The 20,282-nt window shown below is 37.9% G+C and overlaps 1 protein-coding gene across 38 annotated transcripts in view; it reads left to right on the top strand.

Annotated features, from left to right (window-relative positions):
- The window catches only part of adgrl2a (adhesion G protein-coupled receptor L2a), a 112,475-nt gene that overhangs the window by 60,317 nt on the left and 31,876 nt on the right, over positions 1–20,282 (top strand). For 23 of the 38 annotated variants that reach the window (XR_007182056.1, XR_007182058.1, XR_007182057.1 and 20 more), the window contains exons 5-10: positions 3,857–3,871; positions 4,890–5,690; positions 12,584–12,877; positions 13,371–13,474; positions 13,989–14,174; positions 19,868–19,906. Coding sequence is in view for 35 of the 38 variants with exons in the window: in XM_048171848.1 (XP_048027805.1) it covers positions 3,857–3,871; positions 4,890–5,690; positions 12,584–12,877; positions 13,371–13,474; positions 13,989–14,174; positions 19,868–19,906 (1,439 nt within the window). In the remaining 3 variants the exon portion in view is untranslated. The remainder of the gene's footprint in view (positions 1–3,856; positions 3,872–4,889; positions 5,691–12,583; positions 12,878–13,370; positions 13,475–13,988; positions 14,175–19,867; positions 19,907–20,282) is intronic. The other 15 variants (XM_048171868.1, XM_048171867.1, XM_048171851.1 and 12 more) reach the window with 3 other exon arrangements.

The following is a 20,282-nucleotide window of genomic DNA, read 5'->3' as shown; positions in this document are numbered from 1 at the left end:
AAAGATAAAGCTACTGTTGTTAAAAAAAGAAGTCATATGACATCTTGGCTACAATTTGCCAGAAGGCATGTGGGAGATACTCAAAACAGGTGGAAGAAGGTTATGTGGTCTGTTGAGACAATAATTACTCATTTTTGAATGAGTGAGTATTAATTAAAATAACATGGAAGTAATAATAATATGTGTAAAAACTGTATTATATTTTACCAATTTGTAGAAATGTAATTAAAATATATATTTACACATAATATTAATATGTGTAATGATGTGTGTGTGTGTGTATACACACACACACATGTAACTTTTTATATGCACTGTATTATCAATATCAGTGTTTGCAAGGCTATTTTTTTTTTTTTTTTTTTTGCTGTGATTTTATGGCAGTGATGGCATATTTGCACAGTGAATTCTGATTAGTCTTCTTTCTTGCATTTATTTACTGTACATACTGCATTCTGATTGGTCGTTTTGTTTTCATGCTTTTTAATCATATATAGCTGCTTTTACAAACAGTGTCTTTGAAAATAAAACGAGCACACAGTGTCATGAAAACAGAAATGTGTCTTTGATGCAGCATTTCATTTGCACCAAATCTAAGCTTAAAACTTAAAACACTATTCATTTGCTGCCTTGCAAGCACTGCTATTTCCTTCAGGACAGAAATTGTTATTCATGATTTCTTGTGATGCAGTTTTTAGTGTTTGATTTGTATCCTAAAACCTTGTACGGTGGATTTGGTGTGATTGTAGCGCACAGAGCTTGGTACAAAATGCTTTTTGCTGCCTTGTTTAAATTTGACAAAAAACTAAAATGTAAGCAGTTAAATGTAAACCATTTCAATGTGCTTTTCTCCCTTTGAAAAGTTACTTTTTTAGCCGTCTGTATTCTATCAGGAACATCACAGCAGTACATAAAAGCAAAGCAGCATTCTCTGACGTCCAGTCATATAATCGCTCGGAGACGGACCAGCGTGATTTCTTTGGCCTTAAAAAAATGATTTGGCTAAGGAAAGATATGGCAGTTTTATGCCAACTAATAAACAGACCAAAGATTTTTTTCGTTAGTACTTGATCATTGTGTTTGCTTGTAAGAAACCGCAACTATACGACTGTCAGAAAAGACAAATGACTGCACATGGATCTAACATGAGCAAACTCCAAACAAACGCCTCACTTCTATTCTCAGATTTCCCATTACATTAAGAGTATGGATTGTTTTGCTCCATTAAACAATTAGATAGTAATATTATTCTCTGATTGAATTGTCTCGTCTTCTCAGAGAATGTTTCCAGAGACTTCACATACCAGACGGGGTCTTCTGCCACACATTTCCCTCTAAGATCCCAAAATAACAAAGGCCCGCTGGATTTTAGTGCATAATTTAATCTACGTCCATATCTATGGGTTATTGAAGTCAAAATCCCACACAAAATTTTGAAAGCTGTTGTTTCATAAAGTGTCATGTTTTTCAGCTTTTCTTCAGGAATATCTGTGATTGTTCACCTTTTCCTTGCTGATGCGAGCACCTTCACAGAATATGTTCTTTTGTGTTGTTTTTGTGTCTTAATGTCTTAATATTTTTGCATTACCTCCTCTAGGCATTTCCAGGCGGTCCGGAACAGTTTTATTTACTAATCACAGTTTGACTCCCTAGGACGCCAGAGCCCTCATGTCACCCTCAGGCTGCTGAATGCTGTTTTTCAACTTGAAGTTATTTTCTTATTCGGTCTTGTTTGGTTGCAACAGTGGAATGTTCATGATTTTCTTTGGCCGATGGGATCTCAGAGAACAGGATTTGTCCCAGTATTAAGTGTACTGCATACTCTTAGATCCAGCCAAATTCTGTTGGCTGACTAAACTATAAATGATTTGCCTCATGTATGGATGTTGCCATTTTATTTATTTATTTATTTATTTATTCCCCATTAGTTGTAACCTACCTCATTAGTAACCCAAAACTATTAGGTCTAACTTAGTTCTTATTTTATTTTTCAATGGGTAAAGGCTCTGTTTGTTCATTCATGAATTCATTCATGAATTCATTCATTCATTCATTCATTCATTCATCCATCATTAAAGTCATGTATTTTTTATGCTATAATTAACATAGCTTGTGGGTTCAAACTAATGAAAAACTGAATTATGTGATGTAAACATGTCCAGAATCTAAATTCACCTCAGAATCAAAAGTACATAAATAATAATAATAATACAAATATAATTTGCATAAAGAAACTGAAACCAATTTTATGGACCATTAAGATGTTTTTTTTTTTTTTTTTTCCTGCATTATGATATTATTTTCAAGACAATTAAGCACATTTTCCCACCAAAAATATTATTGTTGTAATGCATCCAGATGGGAGTTTTTTTCTTCGCGGTTTTTATTATTCTCAACGGTGATTCTCATTATATTGTCAGTACTATAATGCATTATTTTTATTATAGTATTTCTTTATTAAATCAGCATAAATTAAAGGCAGCACAACAGATACTATCAAAACTATCATACAAGTCATTACACTCTAAGTTATGACACGTTGCAAAAAAGCAAAATGAATAGATAATAATGGTCCTTCAGTTCTCCAAAATATATTTTGTCATATCTTCTATGTCTTTTTTTCTGTGTTCTGGACAGGTTTATGTGATTCATTCAAATGCTAAATAGAGCTCTTGTACAAAATGGTGACTTTAATACAAAAAGAAGACCATGCTCAGTGTCTCATGGACATTGTGGCCAGAGAATGGACACCATTAGTCGATCGATCATAGCAATACAAGAAAGAAATCTGAGAAATGTAGCTTTAGATTGTTGAAAATGTTCACGTTGTGGATTATTTTATATACTGCTGCTGAGGATGGCCTTCATGAGATAAAACTCCTGAAGACTGTCAAGATTCTCTTTGTATGTCTGTCTGCATTCTGTCTTTCTGTCTCTCTATATGTCTCTCTTTATCTGGTGCTATGGAAAAATTTGGAAGGACAGTGTATTGGCCTGTACAAAACCATAACGACAAGAATTTTTTAGGCCTTTTTTAAATTGGTCTTACTAGCATTATATCCCTCTTGACTAGTAAATTAGTTGTTTGGAAATGATGATATGCACAAAAAGAAAAAAAATATTTAAAACAAGCATTAACATTGCAGCCAAAAAGATCTGAAAAATCTAAATAAGCAGTACACTGATGATTATTTATTTATTTATATTTAGAAAGTTATGTTTAAGAAAGTTATTATCCGTGGCACTGCACTGTTATTCAGTGTAGAGTTGTCAAAAGTACCAACTTGAAAACCGAAAAAAATGAAAACATGGCCTTTTAAAAAGTATGTCTATATTTGACAAACTTTATGCCATACCGGACTATTCAAGTGTTCATATAAAGCCTAGAAGGGCTGACAAGAACTCTGTGCTTGGAGAGGATCTGTAGAGTTGAGGAACAGCTTTATTTTTCTGGTTTTGAGTTTCCCCCCAGCACAACTTACCATCTGTCCACCTGGAATTCAGATTTCCCTGGTCGATGTCCCTGAGTTCTTATGAAAATCTATACACCACTATCTAGAATTCAGCCCGTGTATTTCCCCGCAGCTTTCCCTCGACAACAACAGATTGATTCGTCTTCAATGCCACATACACTGTCCTTTTGTACTGTGACAGAACACCCTTTAACCTGCCTCTCTTTCATGTTGAAGATGTCTAACTGCGTTCTCTTCCTCCTCTGACAGCTGTAGCTCTGTGCATAATGCCCGTAACCTCATGACATGTTAACTGCATGTGATCATGGACATGATGGTTAATTCATTTTAATCTCTTTTTCCCCTTGCACTCCTTTCATTCTCTCTTCCAACGCTTAAAATAGAAGTGGAGCAAAAAGGTAAATCACTGACACAATCAGCTCCTTGTTTTTCTTTCTTTAATATATATTTATATATATTTTTTTGTGGTTGTAAAACCTTACTGTGCCCACTCTTGCTGTTCTGATAGCAGGCAGTAGCAGAAAGGGTCTTGTATTTTAGTAAAGGTCAGTGCACAAGCTGCAATCGGAGGGAAGCTTTAAAAGAAAATGATAAAGCACAAGTTAAATGTTAGCGGTAATGCCGAGGGTACAAATGCCCCATTTCCCCCTCCTCTTTCTTTCCTCCAAACTCTTTTATTGCCTGCTCGAACCCCAGTCCCACTCCACACTCCCAGCATGCTCTGGTAACAGGTTTACTCTAGACTTACACAGCCTCTACTGTTTCTCGCTTTCCCCTCCTCTAATTTTCTGTCTTTCTGTTTCTCTCTCTTTCTCTCTTGCGTTCTCACTTTACCCTTTCTACACGTTTGATTATTATGTCTTTGTTAAGAAGAAAGGAAATGCTTTATGCTGTAAAATCATTGCAACATTAGGCCCATAGGAAAGATGTAAAAAAAAAAAAAAAAAAAAAAAAAAAAAACCTGTGGAAAAACTTGTCTCAGGACACAGACTGCCTGTATGCTGCTCTTCTCTGTGTCTTTCTCAAGCCTTATTTAGTTGTCTGCTTTTATTTGCAGGGCAGATTTGTCGTATTCCTTCCTTTTTTCCTTTGTGTTTGGTTGTGGTTTGATTTCTCCATCACTCCCCTTCAGTATGTCCAAGCAGCAGTGAGCCGAAACTGTTTGCTTACGGACACATAAAAACTGTTTTTGCTTCCGTTTAAGCTTCAATAACCTTCAGATGCAGATTCTTCGCACCTTTTACTGCTTGTGAATGTGGGTAGCTGTTAGACTTCTTAGTGTGTTTCTGTCTTCACCGACTACCCAGTTATCAGAGTGATTTAGAGTCAGACGGCACTTTGCCCTCTGCTTTCAACTAGCGTGAGCTGTGTTTGCTTACGTTTGACTGTTTTCTGCTCTGTTCTTCCTATCACTAGTTTTTGTTTGTCCCGGAACTCTGAAAGCGGTTGGAGATCCGTCGTTTCTTTACGAGGCGGAGCAACAAGCGGGGTCGTGGTGCAAAGACCCCCTCCAGGCAGGAGACAAGGTTTATTTCATGCCCTGGACCCCTTACAGAACAGATACACTTATTGAGTACAACTCGCTCGACGATTTTCAAAACTCTCGACAGACTACGACATATAAGCTCCCCCATCGGGTCGACGGCACAGGATTTGTTGTATATGATGGCGCAGTGTTTTTTAACAAGGAAAGGACTCGTAACATTGTCAAATTTGACCTTCGGACCAGAATTAAAAGCGGGGAGGCGATTATAAATAACGCAAATTATCATGACACCTCACCTTATAAGTGGGGCGGGAAAACAGACATCGACTTGGCAGTAGATGAAAATGGCCTTTGGGTGATCTACGCCACTGAGCAGAACAACGGTATGATGGTGATCAGTCAGCTCAACCCCTACACCCTTCGCTTTGAGGCAACCTGGGAGACCACCTACGACAAGCGCTCAGCCTCCAATGCTTTCATGATCTGCGGGGTTCTGTATGTTGTCCGATCCACGTATGAAGACAACGAGAGCGAGGTTAGCAAGAGCCTGATCGACTACATGTACAACACCAAACTGAACCGAGGCGAGTACGTCGACATCCACTTCCCCAACCAGTACCAGTACATTGCCGCTGTGGAATACAACCCCCGAGACAACCAGCTGTATGTGTGGAATAACTTCTACATCCTGCGGTACAATCTGGTGTTTGGACCACCTGATCCAGCTCACGGTAAGCCCCATCTCGAATCCTTCTAGCCGCACACACACAGTCCCTCTGGATATCTGTCTAAGTGGTCGTGAGATTTCAGCCACTGAGTTGGTATTCCTCTGGCACCCGAGTCTGTGTGTCAAATGTCACGGATGACTGATTTTTAATTTCAGATTTAATATGTGCTTGATGTATTCCGGAAACCTTTCTCGAGTGCAAGCAACATCTCAGAGTGAAGTGGTGGGTCTCAGCAGTAAACAACATCATAGGCATTGTTAGCATATAATAAGAGACGCTTCCCTTGAGGTTTCAAAAGACAGAGCCATCCCTCCCCAGTGTTTAGACTCTTGAGGCTAAACTCCCTCCCACTGTCCCACTGAGAAGGGTACCGCTTCCCTCATTGGTAGAGGGTTACCTGTCTGGACAGGTACGTCGGCAGCCTTGCGGCAACAGTGGCTCTTCCCCAGTAGAATGGATCTCGTTCCCTAACCACCTCAAAACAAACAACCTACACTTTTGCTCATAGGCCTCTCAATGTGTCTGAGTTGAAAGATGGCTCTCCATTGAGACCGGATCAGTCCCGAAGGTCACGTCAGCGTAGCATGTTTTTAATTTAGCTGTCAAGAGCTGGGAGAAGATGGCCATACTATGTGTCAGATCATCTTTACATTGAAAAAATAATAACTGTAATTACCATAATCCCAGCTCAGCCTAGAGGCCGAGACTCTTGCATTACTCCAGAAAGACTTGGCTAAGCATAGAGGTCAAACAACTTTACGCAGATTACTGGGGCTTAAGAATTTAAAATATGAGTGTCTTTCTTCAGCTGAGACCCAATGGTGTCTACCTTACTGATGAATCTGCTTGTGCAGACACTGCACCCAGGGCCATCGTGAAACTGTACCCATAATGAGTGTACTTTGAATAAAGTCTTTTGGATAAAAGCATCAGCTAAATGTCAAGATAGAAGTTGGCTAGTAGCCCCAAATTATTTGGTGGCGGCTTATAGCATCCAAAAGCACCTAAAAGGCTGCCTGTTACACTGATAACCAGCCATCATACATAGGTGTGCTTCTGATTTGAAGGCTGCAGCTTTTTTAACTGACCAAATTTCAAAGCAGCATCACATGCATCCTTTACAGAGAAAGAAATCCCAGAATACACTATGAAAAAAAAGTTATATGAAAGAAAAAAAAAAGATCCGAGATAATGTATGAATTGACAGAAATGTTATTTATAAATCATACATGTTTTATTTATTATAAATGATAAATACACATTCACTTTTAGGAAAAGTCCCTAAAAATAAGGCCTGATGTACTGTTAATATGAAGCAATTTTCTGTATTGATTTTCCAGGCGTTTACCCGTATTTTGAATTATGTATTGCACTGTGTTATATGTTATATCTATGTTATAATCTGAATATGTTAATTTCATACCATTTTGAAATCAATTGTAATTTGAGTCTTCCATGCACCTAATGCACCTAATTTGAGTCTTCCATGCACACAAATGAAGATCTTTTTAATGAAATCTGAGAGCTCTCTGTCCTTCCATTCACAGCCTACGCAACTACCACTTTCAAGCCCCAAACAGGTAGTATTACTATATACTATATACCATATACTATATGCAAACAAAGCACTCATGTCGCTACATAAAACTGAGGTTAAATGTAAGACTTTTATGATGGGACTTTTATGATGTCTTTACTAACTTTCTAGGGTTTGAAAGTGGTAGTTGTGTAGGCTGTCAATTGAGGGACAGAAAGCTCTCAGATTTCATTAAAAATGATCTTCATTTGTGTTCCGAAGATGAACTGTCTTACGGGTTTGGAACGACATGAGTGTGAGTAATTAATGACAGAAATTTCATTTTTCGGCTGAACTATCCCTTTAAGACGCTGCTTTAAAATGTGGAACAGAGCCAAAACACCTCTCCGAAGGCTGTGTATGACATTCATAATCATATTACTATCTGCACTACTTATTATATCAGACTTATTTTTGAGATCAGGATAGAATAGCATCATTTCTAGCATGTGCTAGCAGCTTTACTTTAGCCTGAAGCAATTACTAGCACTGAATTAAAACCATCGAACAAATTTGTCCCTGCACAAGCAAGCAATTAAGTAAGAAATATCAACTCAATATCACTTCAGATGCAAAGTATTAGGGCTTAAATATAAAATTCATTGGACATTTCCCTAGGGTGTTACCTCGGAGGGTTCGAATCTTTCATTAAGGAAATGTTATCACATTGTTACCACAATGTATCCACTTGTGGTTCACACTTATACGATGTGGCTGATTGAATATGCCTGTGTATGTTCTGCCTGTCTTTTAGCCGCCTGTAAAGGAAGTAATTAGCTCTACAATCAGTGCTGATGAAGGACAAAAACATGCTAATTTCACTAGCATTAGCTCCTGTGCAGTGCGCGAGTTGAATGATACCCCCCATCCCCACTTGAATCTAATCTGCCATCATTTGTATACTGATGTGTTTTCTCTATTTTAGATGTGGTGATTATCTCATCATCTCAATAATCAGCTCACTCACACAGCCGTCAGAGTTGTGCTCTGAGGAGTTGATGTTTGCTCCACTTTACTTTGATAGCTGTGAAATTACCTTGATTTTGAGACACTGGTATAACGAACCACTAGAGTATGTACGACATGATAAGGCCTCTCCTTTAATGGAGGGAACCCCTCCCCTTTAAGTTAGAGGGCAATATAAGCTCCTCCTCTTCAGGGATGGAGCGATTTCGAGATTAATTGTCAGGCTATTTAAGGCAAATCACATTCCTAACTTACAGTCATTCATAACCAGACTTTTTGACTTAATTCTGGCCCAGAACGGCTCACTTTGAATGGAAGAGAGTTTGATCAAAATGTAAAGCCAACAACAACAAGGGACAGGTTTATTTGAAGCAATTAATATAACTATAATTGATTAAGTTGGCAAAAGAAAATAATAACTAGAAAAATAAAGATTTATAACAGATCAGATTATACAATAATAATCAATTATTATTTTCTAATTGAGAAAAAAAAAATACAGTTATGCTTGTTTACTGTATATCTAGTTTACTTAATGCAACTTGAGCAGAATTACTCCAATATCACATATGTAACTACATCAATAACTGCAGTCAGTATTAACTGTGACTTATTCATTTGCCACTGTTGCTGTTTGGCTTAATTAGTGTTATTCATTTAGAAATTAAACTTTTTCATTTTGCTCAGACTGTAATGATCACATTATTCTGGCTGTAAATACGGTAAGGTTTTTTAGCTCTTCACTGAAAGGGAAAATATTCTCAAATATAACATTCTGTTGAATATAAAATTTTCCACAAATGACCAGTGAAAGACGTTTAACCTTCTGAAAATGTTGGTCGTGATCTCAGGAAATCAAACATGATATTATGTATGCTGTTTAATTTTCAATTTATTTTCTATGAAATTTGCATTTTTTTTTTTTTTTTTTTTTTTTTTTTGGGGGATTTTTTTTTTTGGGGTAATAAATATAAAATATAAATATTAAATGTATATAATACTAGGTATTTGTGGAATGTATACCACACCTGCCAGATTACTTGACTGGTTGCTTGTTTGCTGGCTTGATAGATTGCAGGCATAACATATTAGTGTGATATCTCATAAAAATCCTAAATAGCATCATATGCGCCATTTGTTGAAAGAGAAAATGATTAAAACCAGCAGCATATTCATACTGGAATCATCTTTCATAATGGGGAATCATCTTGATGTGAAAGAGACAGACAGCATTTATATTTGCCATCTGAATCGGGGTGGAAAACACACATTACACTGCTTGCCACTTAATCTCATTTTTGCTCATCATTAATGGAATTAGTTTGACACTGATTGTGATAATTGCCATGTGATATTACACTGCTGATGGTTAGCAAAATTTATGCAGAGCCTGCTCTGTTCCTGCCTGCAAAAATACAGTTTTGTGTTCAGAAGACCAAATGGATTTGGCTTTATTTTTAGTCTCTCTCTTACTTCCACTTGGAGAGATTGCTCTGTGGCCTCTATTTTTGTTAAATACCTTCCTTGAATTAAAAATTATTAATTTTTCTACCACTGCTACAATATCTAATAGATGCCAATTTCTACTTTATGAGCTCCACATTTGCCCACACCTCTCGAATCTGTCTCTTATTGCCATTTTAAACCCCCAGCCCAACCATTTACTCTCATCACCAGCCCTCTCACATTTAGCCCCTCCCAAGATAATCAAATTTAGCCCCTCCCTCAGTTAACTCTCATTTAGCCCCTCCCCCATGCCAGCATAACTTCATTGAGCCCGTTTCCTATATTAGCCCCTCCTAACCTTTATTTATTGTAAGTTTTTGGAGTTCTCACTCTCAAAGTAAAATAAAAATAGGGCTAAGGGTTCAAACTAATACATTTACAACAGTTGAAGTTTATGGTGTGTCCCCATTTAAATAGTTATAGTCAGGTATGTGTGTGTTTTCTGAATTTGCCTACATTTTTAGGACTGGCCAACAACCCCTATGAGGTTTAATAAAAATAGCAATGTGTAATTTTGGGGTGTCTGGGATAGGGAAAGGTTTAAAAATGTATCATTAGCTCAATGTAAAAACAAAAGAAGTTACTGGAAATTCCCCACCATACTAGAACATTTACGTGGGTGCTTATCACCACAACTTCATTTGAATATTTAGGTTGAAATGGTTCTCTGTTGTGAAGGTAATATTTCTTCTTTTTGACATTGAACTGAAGGTTCCTTTGAGCCATTTTCATTACAGCACTGCAGACGTACTTATCTTAAGAGAAACTGCCTTTGTTACAACAAAGAGAAAATTAATACCTCTACCCATAAATCAGATTTCAAAGGTGTTCTGTAAAATAATAACAGACACCTTGGTGCTATGAGACAGCTGACTAAGTATTCATTTACCGCCCCCATGTTCAGTGTTGAAGGACACAGCACAACCCACACAGAAATTAAACCTAAAGCACAAAGGACAATAGAGTCAAAGTTTGAAAACATCTTTCACAAAAAGTGCAATTGTACTAGGATGGTTTTTCCCAAGCATATAGTGTTATGGTAATACTACTATTTCAATACAAATTCCATTATTTTGACATGTGCCATAATACCATGGTATTCTTTGGAGTACCGTGCACACACCATGGTACATGAATAAGTTAGTCATTCAATACTATAGTATATAGCAAAGTACTTTGTATCAAAGTACAAATTGATATCTAAAGGCACTTATATGCTTAAAGAATCTAAAATACTTTATAGAACAGTGTCTTTAGGGCTTTATAGTACTTTCAATAGCTTCTTGAACTGAGATGCTCTGATATCTCATGCTTTGAAGTATGAGTGAATTTATTTATTTATTTATTTATTTATTTCTTTCTCTCGAAGTTGTTTTGGGGTTTTTTTCTACAAAAGTGAGTGACAGATCTCTTAAAAACACTTAAGTATTACTGTTAGCTTCTATAAATGTGAATTATAGTAAAATATAATAACTGAAGTTTATAATAATAATAAAAATGCAAGCATAAAGTTGTATTCATGATGTCTTCTTTTGTAATGGACACTGGTCTTTATTTTTGTCTGATCAGTAGTTAAAGTCAAAATGAAAAACATCAAATTGACTGTCTGCTTTCTTAATACACATTTGTATACACAATTCATCAGTGTACATTATTCCGCCTGAACGTCTTTTGAGCTTTTTTAGCTCACGTAACATATGCATGGATATTACCTAAAAGACAAATAGTTATTTAAGCATTATTTTAGGATAAAGATATAGTAAAATGGGTTGCGAATGTGGTTTCCTGTTTACTTTTAACAGGCTTCTCTCAACTGTGGTATAATTCTGGAACATTGAGCTAAAGCTTGTTTTACAGCCATCATGACAAACAGCCCGAATCTGGAGTGAAAGGCCAATAACGGCACGCCAGGCATGCCAACCGTGTCAAAACTCACACACATGGGTGAAAACCGTAAAGATCGGGGTCTGCAGGTAAAGACGTTTCAGCTGTTTTTGCTCAGTTTTTATCTGAACCAGAGCTATGGCTGGTCAGTTGACACTAATGCACAGTAGGTCACATCTAACCTCAAAAAGAAAGCATTTTCTTTCACTCGATCTGTCTTTTTCCTCTCACAAACATACATGGAGATTCTCGCAAACCCATACTGTGCTAAAATCTCTCATATGGGCCACTTCATCACTGGGTTTCTTGGTTGCACGCTGTCGTTCAAAGAATCTTGTTAGCCTGTGAAAGTGAAGTTCAGAGGTTCGTTTTGGGTCCCTGTAAAGGAAGAACCAATGCAAACTGCAAAGAATTTGGAGTTATCTGGGACTCAAACCCTTTAATTCATGTATGGATGTCTTTCTGGTTATAATTATATAATTTTCTAGATAGGAAAAAAAAAAAAAAACATAATTACGTTTTTGAAGTGTGGCCTGCAAACTTTGCTCAGTTTACACTGATATGTGTACCATGTTTTTTTTTTTTTTTTTTTTTTTTTTGCCTGTGGCATTACATTAGTTATATATTAAGACTAATATAGAGACAAGAACAAAGAAAAAGAGGGTGAGAGAAAATATGTTCAAACAACTTTGCGACTCAGCTCTTAAATAAGCTCTTGAGATATAACAGAGCTTGAAGGTCTTGTAGGCAAGCTGAATGCTTTATTTCATAATTATTCTCTTTTATTAAGCGCTTTGCAGTGAGAACTATATCTCAGGTTTAAAAAAATATATATATTTTTTTTCCAGGCTTGATAAGACAAAAAAAAATTGGCCAAGCAATAACAAAAAACGACATCCAAAAACATGACATAATTTGCGGGGGAGGAAAAAAAAAAAACTAATTTTACCCATTGTTTTTTTAGCACCACCTATCTCAGAGGCATCCACAACACCAAAGTTACTAAAACCAACAACCACTACAACAACCACTACTCAGCCGAGAGGTCAGGTGACTACTGTTACCACTACAGGGACCAGAGCTGTTAATAAGACACCCAAATCACCAGCTGTACTTCCCCAAACCACCACACCACCCTCGCTGGAGTCCTTCCCTCCACCTGAGCGCTTCTGTGAGAGCGTAGAGCTTAGGGACATACTGTGGCCGCAGACGCAGAGGGGCATGCTGGTGGAACGGCCCTGCCCCAAAGGAACTCGAGGTGGGTGCATGTATCTGTTGAAGTGTAACACTACAGTTTTTTTTTTTTTTTTTTTTCCACTCAGGGCTTTTTGAATTGCTATCAGTCACTAGTTATTTTAATATGAGTTTAGCCTGTAGGCAGGGAAATGTGTCTATTCTCTTAGGATCAACTTCATCAACATTTGAATAAATCAGTAAAGCCATGAGAGGCCAAGCTTTACAGTGATTTTACCACATTTAAGCATCTTGTTAATGAAGGTTTACTACTAATGATATTTCATTGTTAATAATAATAATAATTAACAATTGTTAATTTCCATATATTCATTTATTTATTTGGTAAGCAGCAGCGTAATAATCAAGATGCTGGTTCTTATTTGGCAACTTCAAATCATAAATGTCAAACAATACTATTTTAGAGCTTGAAACAATATATATTGTACTTACATACAAAACACTACTAGTACTAATGCAGCTTAACAATAATGATGATGATGTCCTTATTTAAACAGGCACTGCCTCCTACCTATGTGTTCTCTCCTCTGGGACCTGGAACCCAAAAGGCCCAGATCTGAGCAACTGTACGTCCCACTGGGTGAATCAAGTCGCTCAAAAGGTTTGTAGTTCCAGAACATTTCTGTCCTCGCAGAACGAGGAGCAAAAAATGTGGCAGTTTTTAGAGCATAACGTCATAAAAATAAAATGCTCTCCAGTGCCATATTTTGGAGCTCATTCTTTCTGTTATCACTAGTTAAGACGAAGACTCACAGCCTTCAAACATCCAATAGGGATCCTACAGATTGATCTGGTGCACTTTTCAGTGTGTGCTTTTGTGTTAATGTGAGATGCTTCCTGTAAATAGAATGGATGTGCACAGTGGGACACCAACTTCCTACAGTACACACACAAAAATGAACTAAAGTAACAGAAATGCCTTAGCCATTGAAACCCAGGAAGTGTTTCCAAATGCTCTTCCAAAGTGTTACCAGTTTCTAATGATAGCTGCAATTGCTCGCGGGGGCTGTTGCTGAATCAGCATGATGATGTCATAATGGGAGTCAAGAGCCTCGTAGATACAAAATGATATTTTTCAGAACCATGCTGTGAGGTTAATTTGTGTAATCTCTCAGATCCGGAGTGGGGAAAACGCAGCCAACCTGGCGAACGAGCTGGCCAAACATACCAAAGGAGCCATTTTTGCCGGTGACATTAGCTCTACCATGAGGCTCATGGAGCAGCTGGTGGATATTCTAGACGCTCAGTTACAGGAACTGCGACCCAGCGAGAAAGACTCCACCGGCCGCAGCTTCAATAAGGTATTAACAGGATTTCATTTTCAACATGGTTTTTTAATAAGCAGCAGCATGCCTTGGTCTCTTTCAGAGGCACTTTGCTTAAAGGACACTTGACTGTTAAACAGCATCAAACTCATTGTGTTACACCCCATTGTGCTATTGGAGAATCAAAAATAGAATAAATGCACAGACCGAAGCGAATCCATTCCTACATAGAATGTCTAATTAGAATTAATGTGTCTCAAATTACAGGGCAGATACACTTTGTCTGGTGTGCATTTGTACACGAATTTTCAACTAATATAACATGTTGCACAACAGAAGAGGTCTTTTCAGCTGTAGAAAAGTGGTGAGGCATGAGGATGAAGCTGCCACAGCAGTTTTTAGATGCATGAATGTATATGTATGACAAAGTTGGAAAAAAAACAAAAAAACATTAAGAAAAGATGAATATTTGAGCAATGAATTTAAAGGCAAATACAAAAGGTACGTGACAAAGGGGGCCTGTGGTTTCACGGCACAATTATATAACATGGTAATATGTCCCAATATTAGTGCACTGTCTTACTGCACACTCATACTTTCACCAAAATAGTACATGTTTTAGTGCATTTTACAAGTATGCAAATTAGAATGCAGCGACAGAAACTTTCTGAAAATAGGTCACAAGAAAATGAATGAAGCCAGTTTAATATTAGTTGGTTTTATATAAAATCTATGCATTGCATTTAAAATACATACTAAATGTAAGACCGCTTTATGTACTTAACTGCATGCCAACCATACTGATTACAACTGGCCGTAATATAATATTTACTTCAATCATAAATGATGCATCTTGGGGCATACATTCATCAAACATGATCTTTAAAGATATATGGCTCTATTTAGCATGTTCCAAGACTGCTGAGCTTATATTTAATAGAAATCATTTGGTGGGATTGAACAGAGAGTTTTTAAACACATCAATTACTCATGAACCCATTCCAAATCCATAACACTTTTGTTCACAAATACCATATATGTTTAATAAAACCTAAGAGATTTCTGTCCTTCCAAATACATTGAAACATAAATACACTGTAAAAATAATATATATTAATCAAGTCCTCTGAAGTGACATCATGCCTTTATATGATGAACAGATTTAATTTAGGATTTTATTCACATATAAACATTTATTAGTGGACATAAATAGGACACATTAAATATGACCAACAGCAGCTCAACATGCTTGATGGGGGAGAACAAACCTCACTGGTTCTTGAACATCGAGCAAGTATGTTTGAGCTTAAGTTAATCATATTTAATATGATATATGTATTTATATATGTACTGTAGCAGACACTTTATATATGTGCATTGGTCAGTGTTTATATGTGGAAGAAGCCTAAATTAAATGTGTTTATTATTTAAAGTGACTCTTTAGAAGGCTTGGAATAAATTGTTTGATTATTATTTTTTACTTTTTATTATGTCTTAATGAGCATTTTAAACACATTGAATACACCTTCCAAGTTTTGTGACTTAAAGGGATAGGGTGAAAATGAGCTTTTAGCTAAATCTGGTACAATGCATGGAATGGAAACATTTATGTTAAAAATTGTACATGGTCCCTTTATAAATAAAGTAAAGTAAAGTAAAGTAAAGTAAAGTAAAGTAAAGTAAAGTAAAGTAAAAGGTAACCCAAAAATGAAAATTATGTCGTCAATTACTCACCCTCATGTTGTTTTAAACCCATAAGACTTTTTTTTTTCATCAACAACAAATGAAGGGATTTTTAATAAAACCTAAGACATTTCTGTTTCCCATAGAAGTGGAACTCTACACTGTGTCTAATCAGATGCTACGGGGAATGGCATCAGGGTAAAGGGTGTCTGAAGCACGTTTAAACACAGCAATTTTATTGGTTAATGACAGTCCATGACTTCACTACCGGTGCGCCGTGAGTATAAGAGGGCGCCTGCTATGTACGTCATCACCTTTTGTTGTCTTCAGGAGCCGTTTGTTTGTGTTAGCATGTGTGAAGGCGATTATTTTGTAAATGCACTCAGGCAAGCTTCTCAAGAAGTTTGTGCCTCTATGTCATTGTTTTTTTGACACCTGATGACACAATCTACCTATGTGTTTTCAGTTTGGGTGAGGAGCATGTTCTCGAAAGGGCTGAATGTGCTCATTGCGAGAAATTTGCAATGAGGAAGCTCCGTGGCTCGGGTCCCGCAGTAGCTGAGGCACGTCAGAGACTGAGCTCATGGGGATCACAGCTCGAGCTGGCTGAGGAATTCGAGAAGGTTATGTCTCTCTCATATTCCTCAGTTACTGGCTCGAATGATCTGCTAGATCAAGACATTCTGTCTCCTAAATCTTCTGATCCAACGAATAGCATATTGCTAGCACTGTCCAGCCCGGAGGAGGTGGACATGGCTGAGGAGGTGAAGATATTGTGAGCTCTCCCAGCCTGCCATCCCCGCATATGATACTATTGGAGGTTATGGCTCACGCCACGACTAGCACTACTCGTTGCAGACTCAATGAGTACTTCCTGTCAGGCCATAAACGTCCCGCTCTGATAAGACTTCAGTTTCTGCTAAAATCTTCAAGCTGAGGTAGAGAGATTGTGGAAGAAACAAAATTCAGCTCACATTTATCCCTTTCAAAATTCAAATTACTTAAATGTGGAGGGATTGCGTGAGTGGGGATATGTAAAGATGCCACCCACTGAAGAGACACTTGTGAGCTATCTCTCTCAGAGTGATATATCTTCTTTGAAGGCCCCAACCCTGCCATCTAAGCCATTATGTACCACCTCACACTTGAATGGCAGGGTGTATGCAGAAGCAGGTCAGGCCGAGGGTGCCTTACACATGATGCCCGTGTTACAGTCATACCAAGTGGAAAGCTGCTCAAAGATTTGGATCAGAGGCAGGGATTGTCTTCTGATGCGGTCAATCGGGGCTCTCTTGGTGACTAAGCAAATTGTTGAGTAGAAATAACATCTTTCCTCCTGCCCTCTTCCCCCTCCCTTCTTGTTCTGTCTCTAAATGTAGCCTGTGCTAATTGTTTTAGTACAGGCTGTAGCAGGTCCTAGATGAGTACGGTGAGAATTGAAGCAGCCTCCCCCAATAATTGAGTCTTTTTAAGTTGGTTAGCTCCTTTATAGCTCCCTTTAAGAAGATAGCAGTATCATTGGGTTGCAGCTAACACTTAGCAGCTCCCTTTGGTATGATGTTCTTCAGGGTTGAGTGTAGAGAAGGTCCCTCCCCCATTACTGAGGGTCTTAAAGTAGGAACCTCCGCTCCCCACAAGAGCCTTGACTGATCTCTAAGAACCCGATGAGTAGTGGTATTTGCCTTTAAGCTTCCCTTCTTGTTGTTAGGCACCTTTAGGTGTGCTGGAGTCTTGAGATCTGGGGTTAATCCAGGCAAGGCGTGAGCTCTTCCCAATTTGTAATGGTGCAGCAAAGCTGAAGCACCCCTGAGGATCCCTAGGGGTCAGAGATTTTCATATAAGGATATTATTCTAGATAAAATTGATTTCTATGCTTTCTCCCCCTAGAGGTAGTAGTAGGCTAAGGGAACTAAAAACATTCTCACTGGGCCAGTATTCCCTATAGGCGGTGTCTAGCAGATGAAGCTGACATAGCCAAAATGTTCTTGGACTGGAGGCTAACACCTGGCCCACAAGGGAGGGAGGAAGGTTGAAAAAGACCAGGACTTTCCGTGTTAGTGAGCTTGGAAGTTTGGGAATTGGCCGAAGGAAATATTGCCACATGACAGATCTGTGACCCAGTGTGCACCTGCAGGATCAGATGCATTTGACTCTGGCAGGTAAGTCCATTGAGTCAGTTATGCTATGCCCACTGTGGTAGTGCATAGTCACAGCTAATGTGGCACACGCTCCCTCATCATGGAGGGGGCATTTGTTCCCCATAGAGTTTGATCAGACGCAGTGTAGAGTTCCACTTCGAAAGGGAACAACAGGGCTACAACTGTAACCATGGTTCCCTGAGAAGGGGAATGAGACACTGCATCTCATTGCATTGGAATTCCTTCTGGCCTATAAAATTTATCATGTTTAAACACGTGCTTCAGACACTAGTCATGCTGATGCTGATGGCATTCCCCATAGCATCTGATGTGATGCAATGGGAAATCGACCTAATGAGTCGTAACCTGTCTTCTCCATTGAAAGTTTCAAGCTGTAAGTAACATTATTTTTTTCTTAATGCAGAGACAAAAAGCTCTTTTTGAGCTACTGTGTTGTCCGTATAGCTTTCTTACATTTCATTCATTAAAATCAAAGAAGTGGGTGAAGGTGAGCACATATCTGTGAATTCAAGTAACTGAAGAAAAAGCTGTACTCACTAAGAGAACTTATTTTGCATGGAAATAAACAATCATTTGGTGTTAGTTACTGTGTATCACCTTTCCTTCAAATGAATTTTGCAGTTACAGTCCAATGGAAGGAGAGACGGCACACTAGCCTCATTGCAAAAAGTTTGGACAGTGCACTAACAAGAGTGTAATTTGTCTCATGGGAGTCATGTAGATGTCAGCTAATATGATGTACATGAATAGGGCATGTTCTAGGACCGACATCCTTAGTTTAACCTATCAACCCATACTCTAAACTTTAATTTCAAACTCTGAATTCTAAATCAAACATTTATTTCACTTGACCTCACATTCACTGAACCATGGTCCTATCCCCTAATTTCTGATCTTAAACCCTAACCCTAGCCCTGAATTTCTAGGGTTAAATCTTAACCTTAACCACTATTCCTAACTCCAACACTAATGTCAAATATAAAATACTAAACCTAATCTTGACTTTTAAGTTTTTTTTTTTGCTTCTAACCTCCAACCTTATCCAACCCCAACCCCTTATTTTAGTTTAGATTCCAACTCCAGTCCCTAACCCTGATCTTGATCCAACAGTCTTGTTTCAACTCAAATTTGGGTCAAATATGGACAAACACAACCGTTAGGTTAAAACATTTGATTTAAAAATGTAACCCAGGGACTGGGTTTGTCCATATTTGAATCAAATTTGGGATGAAACAACCCAAAAAAGGTTTAAAGTATATAGAAGTGAACCACACCTTGACTTAGAAAATATGCGTCTGCATATTTGTTTGCATATGTTTCAGCTGCATGTAACTTTAATTACCAACTTTGATCTCCAATCTCTAACCCTAAATCTTTGTCTTACCCTAAACCCCTTCATCTAACCTAGATCCTAACCTTTAGCGCTGACCCAGTGTCTAATTACCAACCCTAACCACTATTACTAATCCTTACCTTTACTCAAGCCCTCTTAGTTCAGCTTTCGGATTCATTTCTCAACCCTGATCCCAGTCCACACAGTGTGTAAACTACACATTGATTTAGGCAGTCTGTGTCTGCATGTTGTTTTGCATATATATGTAATTTGCATATTTCAGATGGTTAATGAGTTACTGATTCTATTTTTACTTAGTAAGAGCACCTGTGGGTTTTGAAATCGCCAGACTAAATTGTTGTTCTCAAAGCAAGGCCACTCTGTACACCCTTACATTCATCCGTTACATGATTTCATCATAGCAGATCCACTGCTATACTGTGTTTCTGAAGTGCTTGTGGATTGGAGAACCCATTAGTACACCATCAACCTTTCTAACTGTGTTTCTTTGGTCTGTTTTTGTTCTTGTGTGTGTCCTCTCTCAAATGAAAAAGCTTCAAAAGCGAGAAAGGACGTGCAGAGCGTATATGAAGGTATATTTGTGCTACGCTACTATGGTCTTCACTTGTTTCTGTACTTTCTCTTTTTCTTTTCCTGCTATTGTTTCTCAGCATGGTCATGTGTCCTTTCATTCTCACTGTCGCCACAGCATTTCACTCCGCCAGTGTCTGTCTTCATTCCTGGAGGTTCAATATTTCAGTGGCTTGGAAATTGTGTGGTTGCAAATTTTATGCCAAATTCATAACTTTTATGTGTTTGTTGGTGGTCTGTTTATTTCTTTTTCAGTTTCTTTATTGTTAAAGTCATGTGTTAATATCTGTTGATGTGTGCTTGATTTGCAGGTTGGCGGTGCATGTGTTGTTGTTGCTCTCCTTAGCTTGTAGATGTCAAAGGACAGATGCCATTTTC

The sequence above is a fragment of the Megalobrama amblycephala genome, linkage group LG21 (assembly GCF_018812025.1).
Source record: "Megalobrama amblycephala isolate DHTTF-2021 linkage group LG21, ASM1881202v1, whole genome shotgun sequence".
Lineage (NCBI taxonomy): Eukaryota > Metazoa > Chordata > Actinopteri > Cypriniformes > Xenocyprididae > Megalobrama > Megalobrama amblycephala.
Note: the sequence above shows the minus strand (reverse complement) of the source record. Positions and strands in the feature narration are given on the sequence as shown.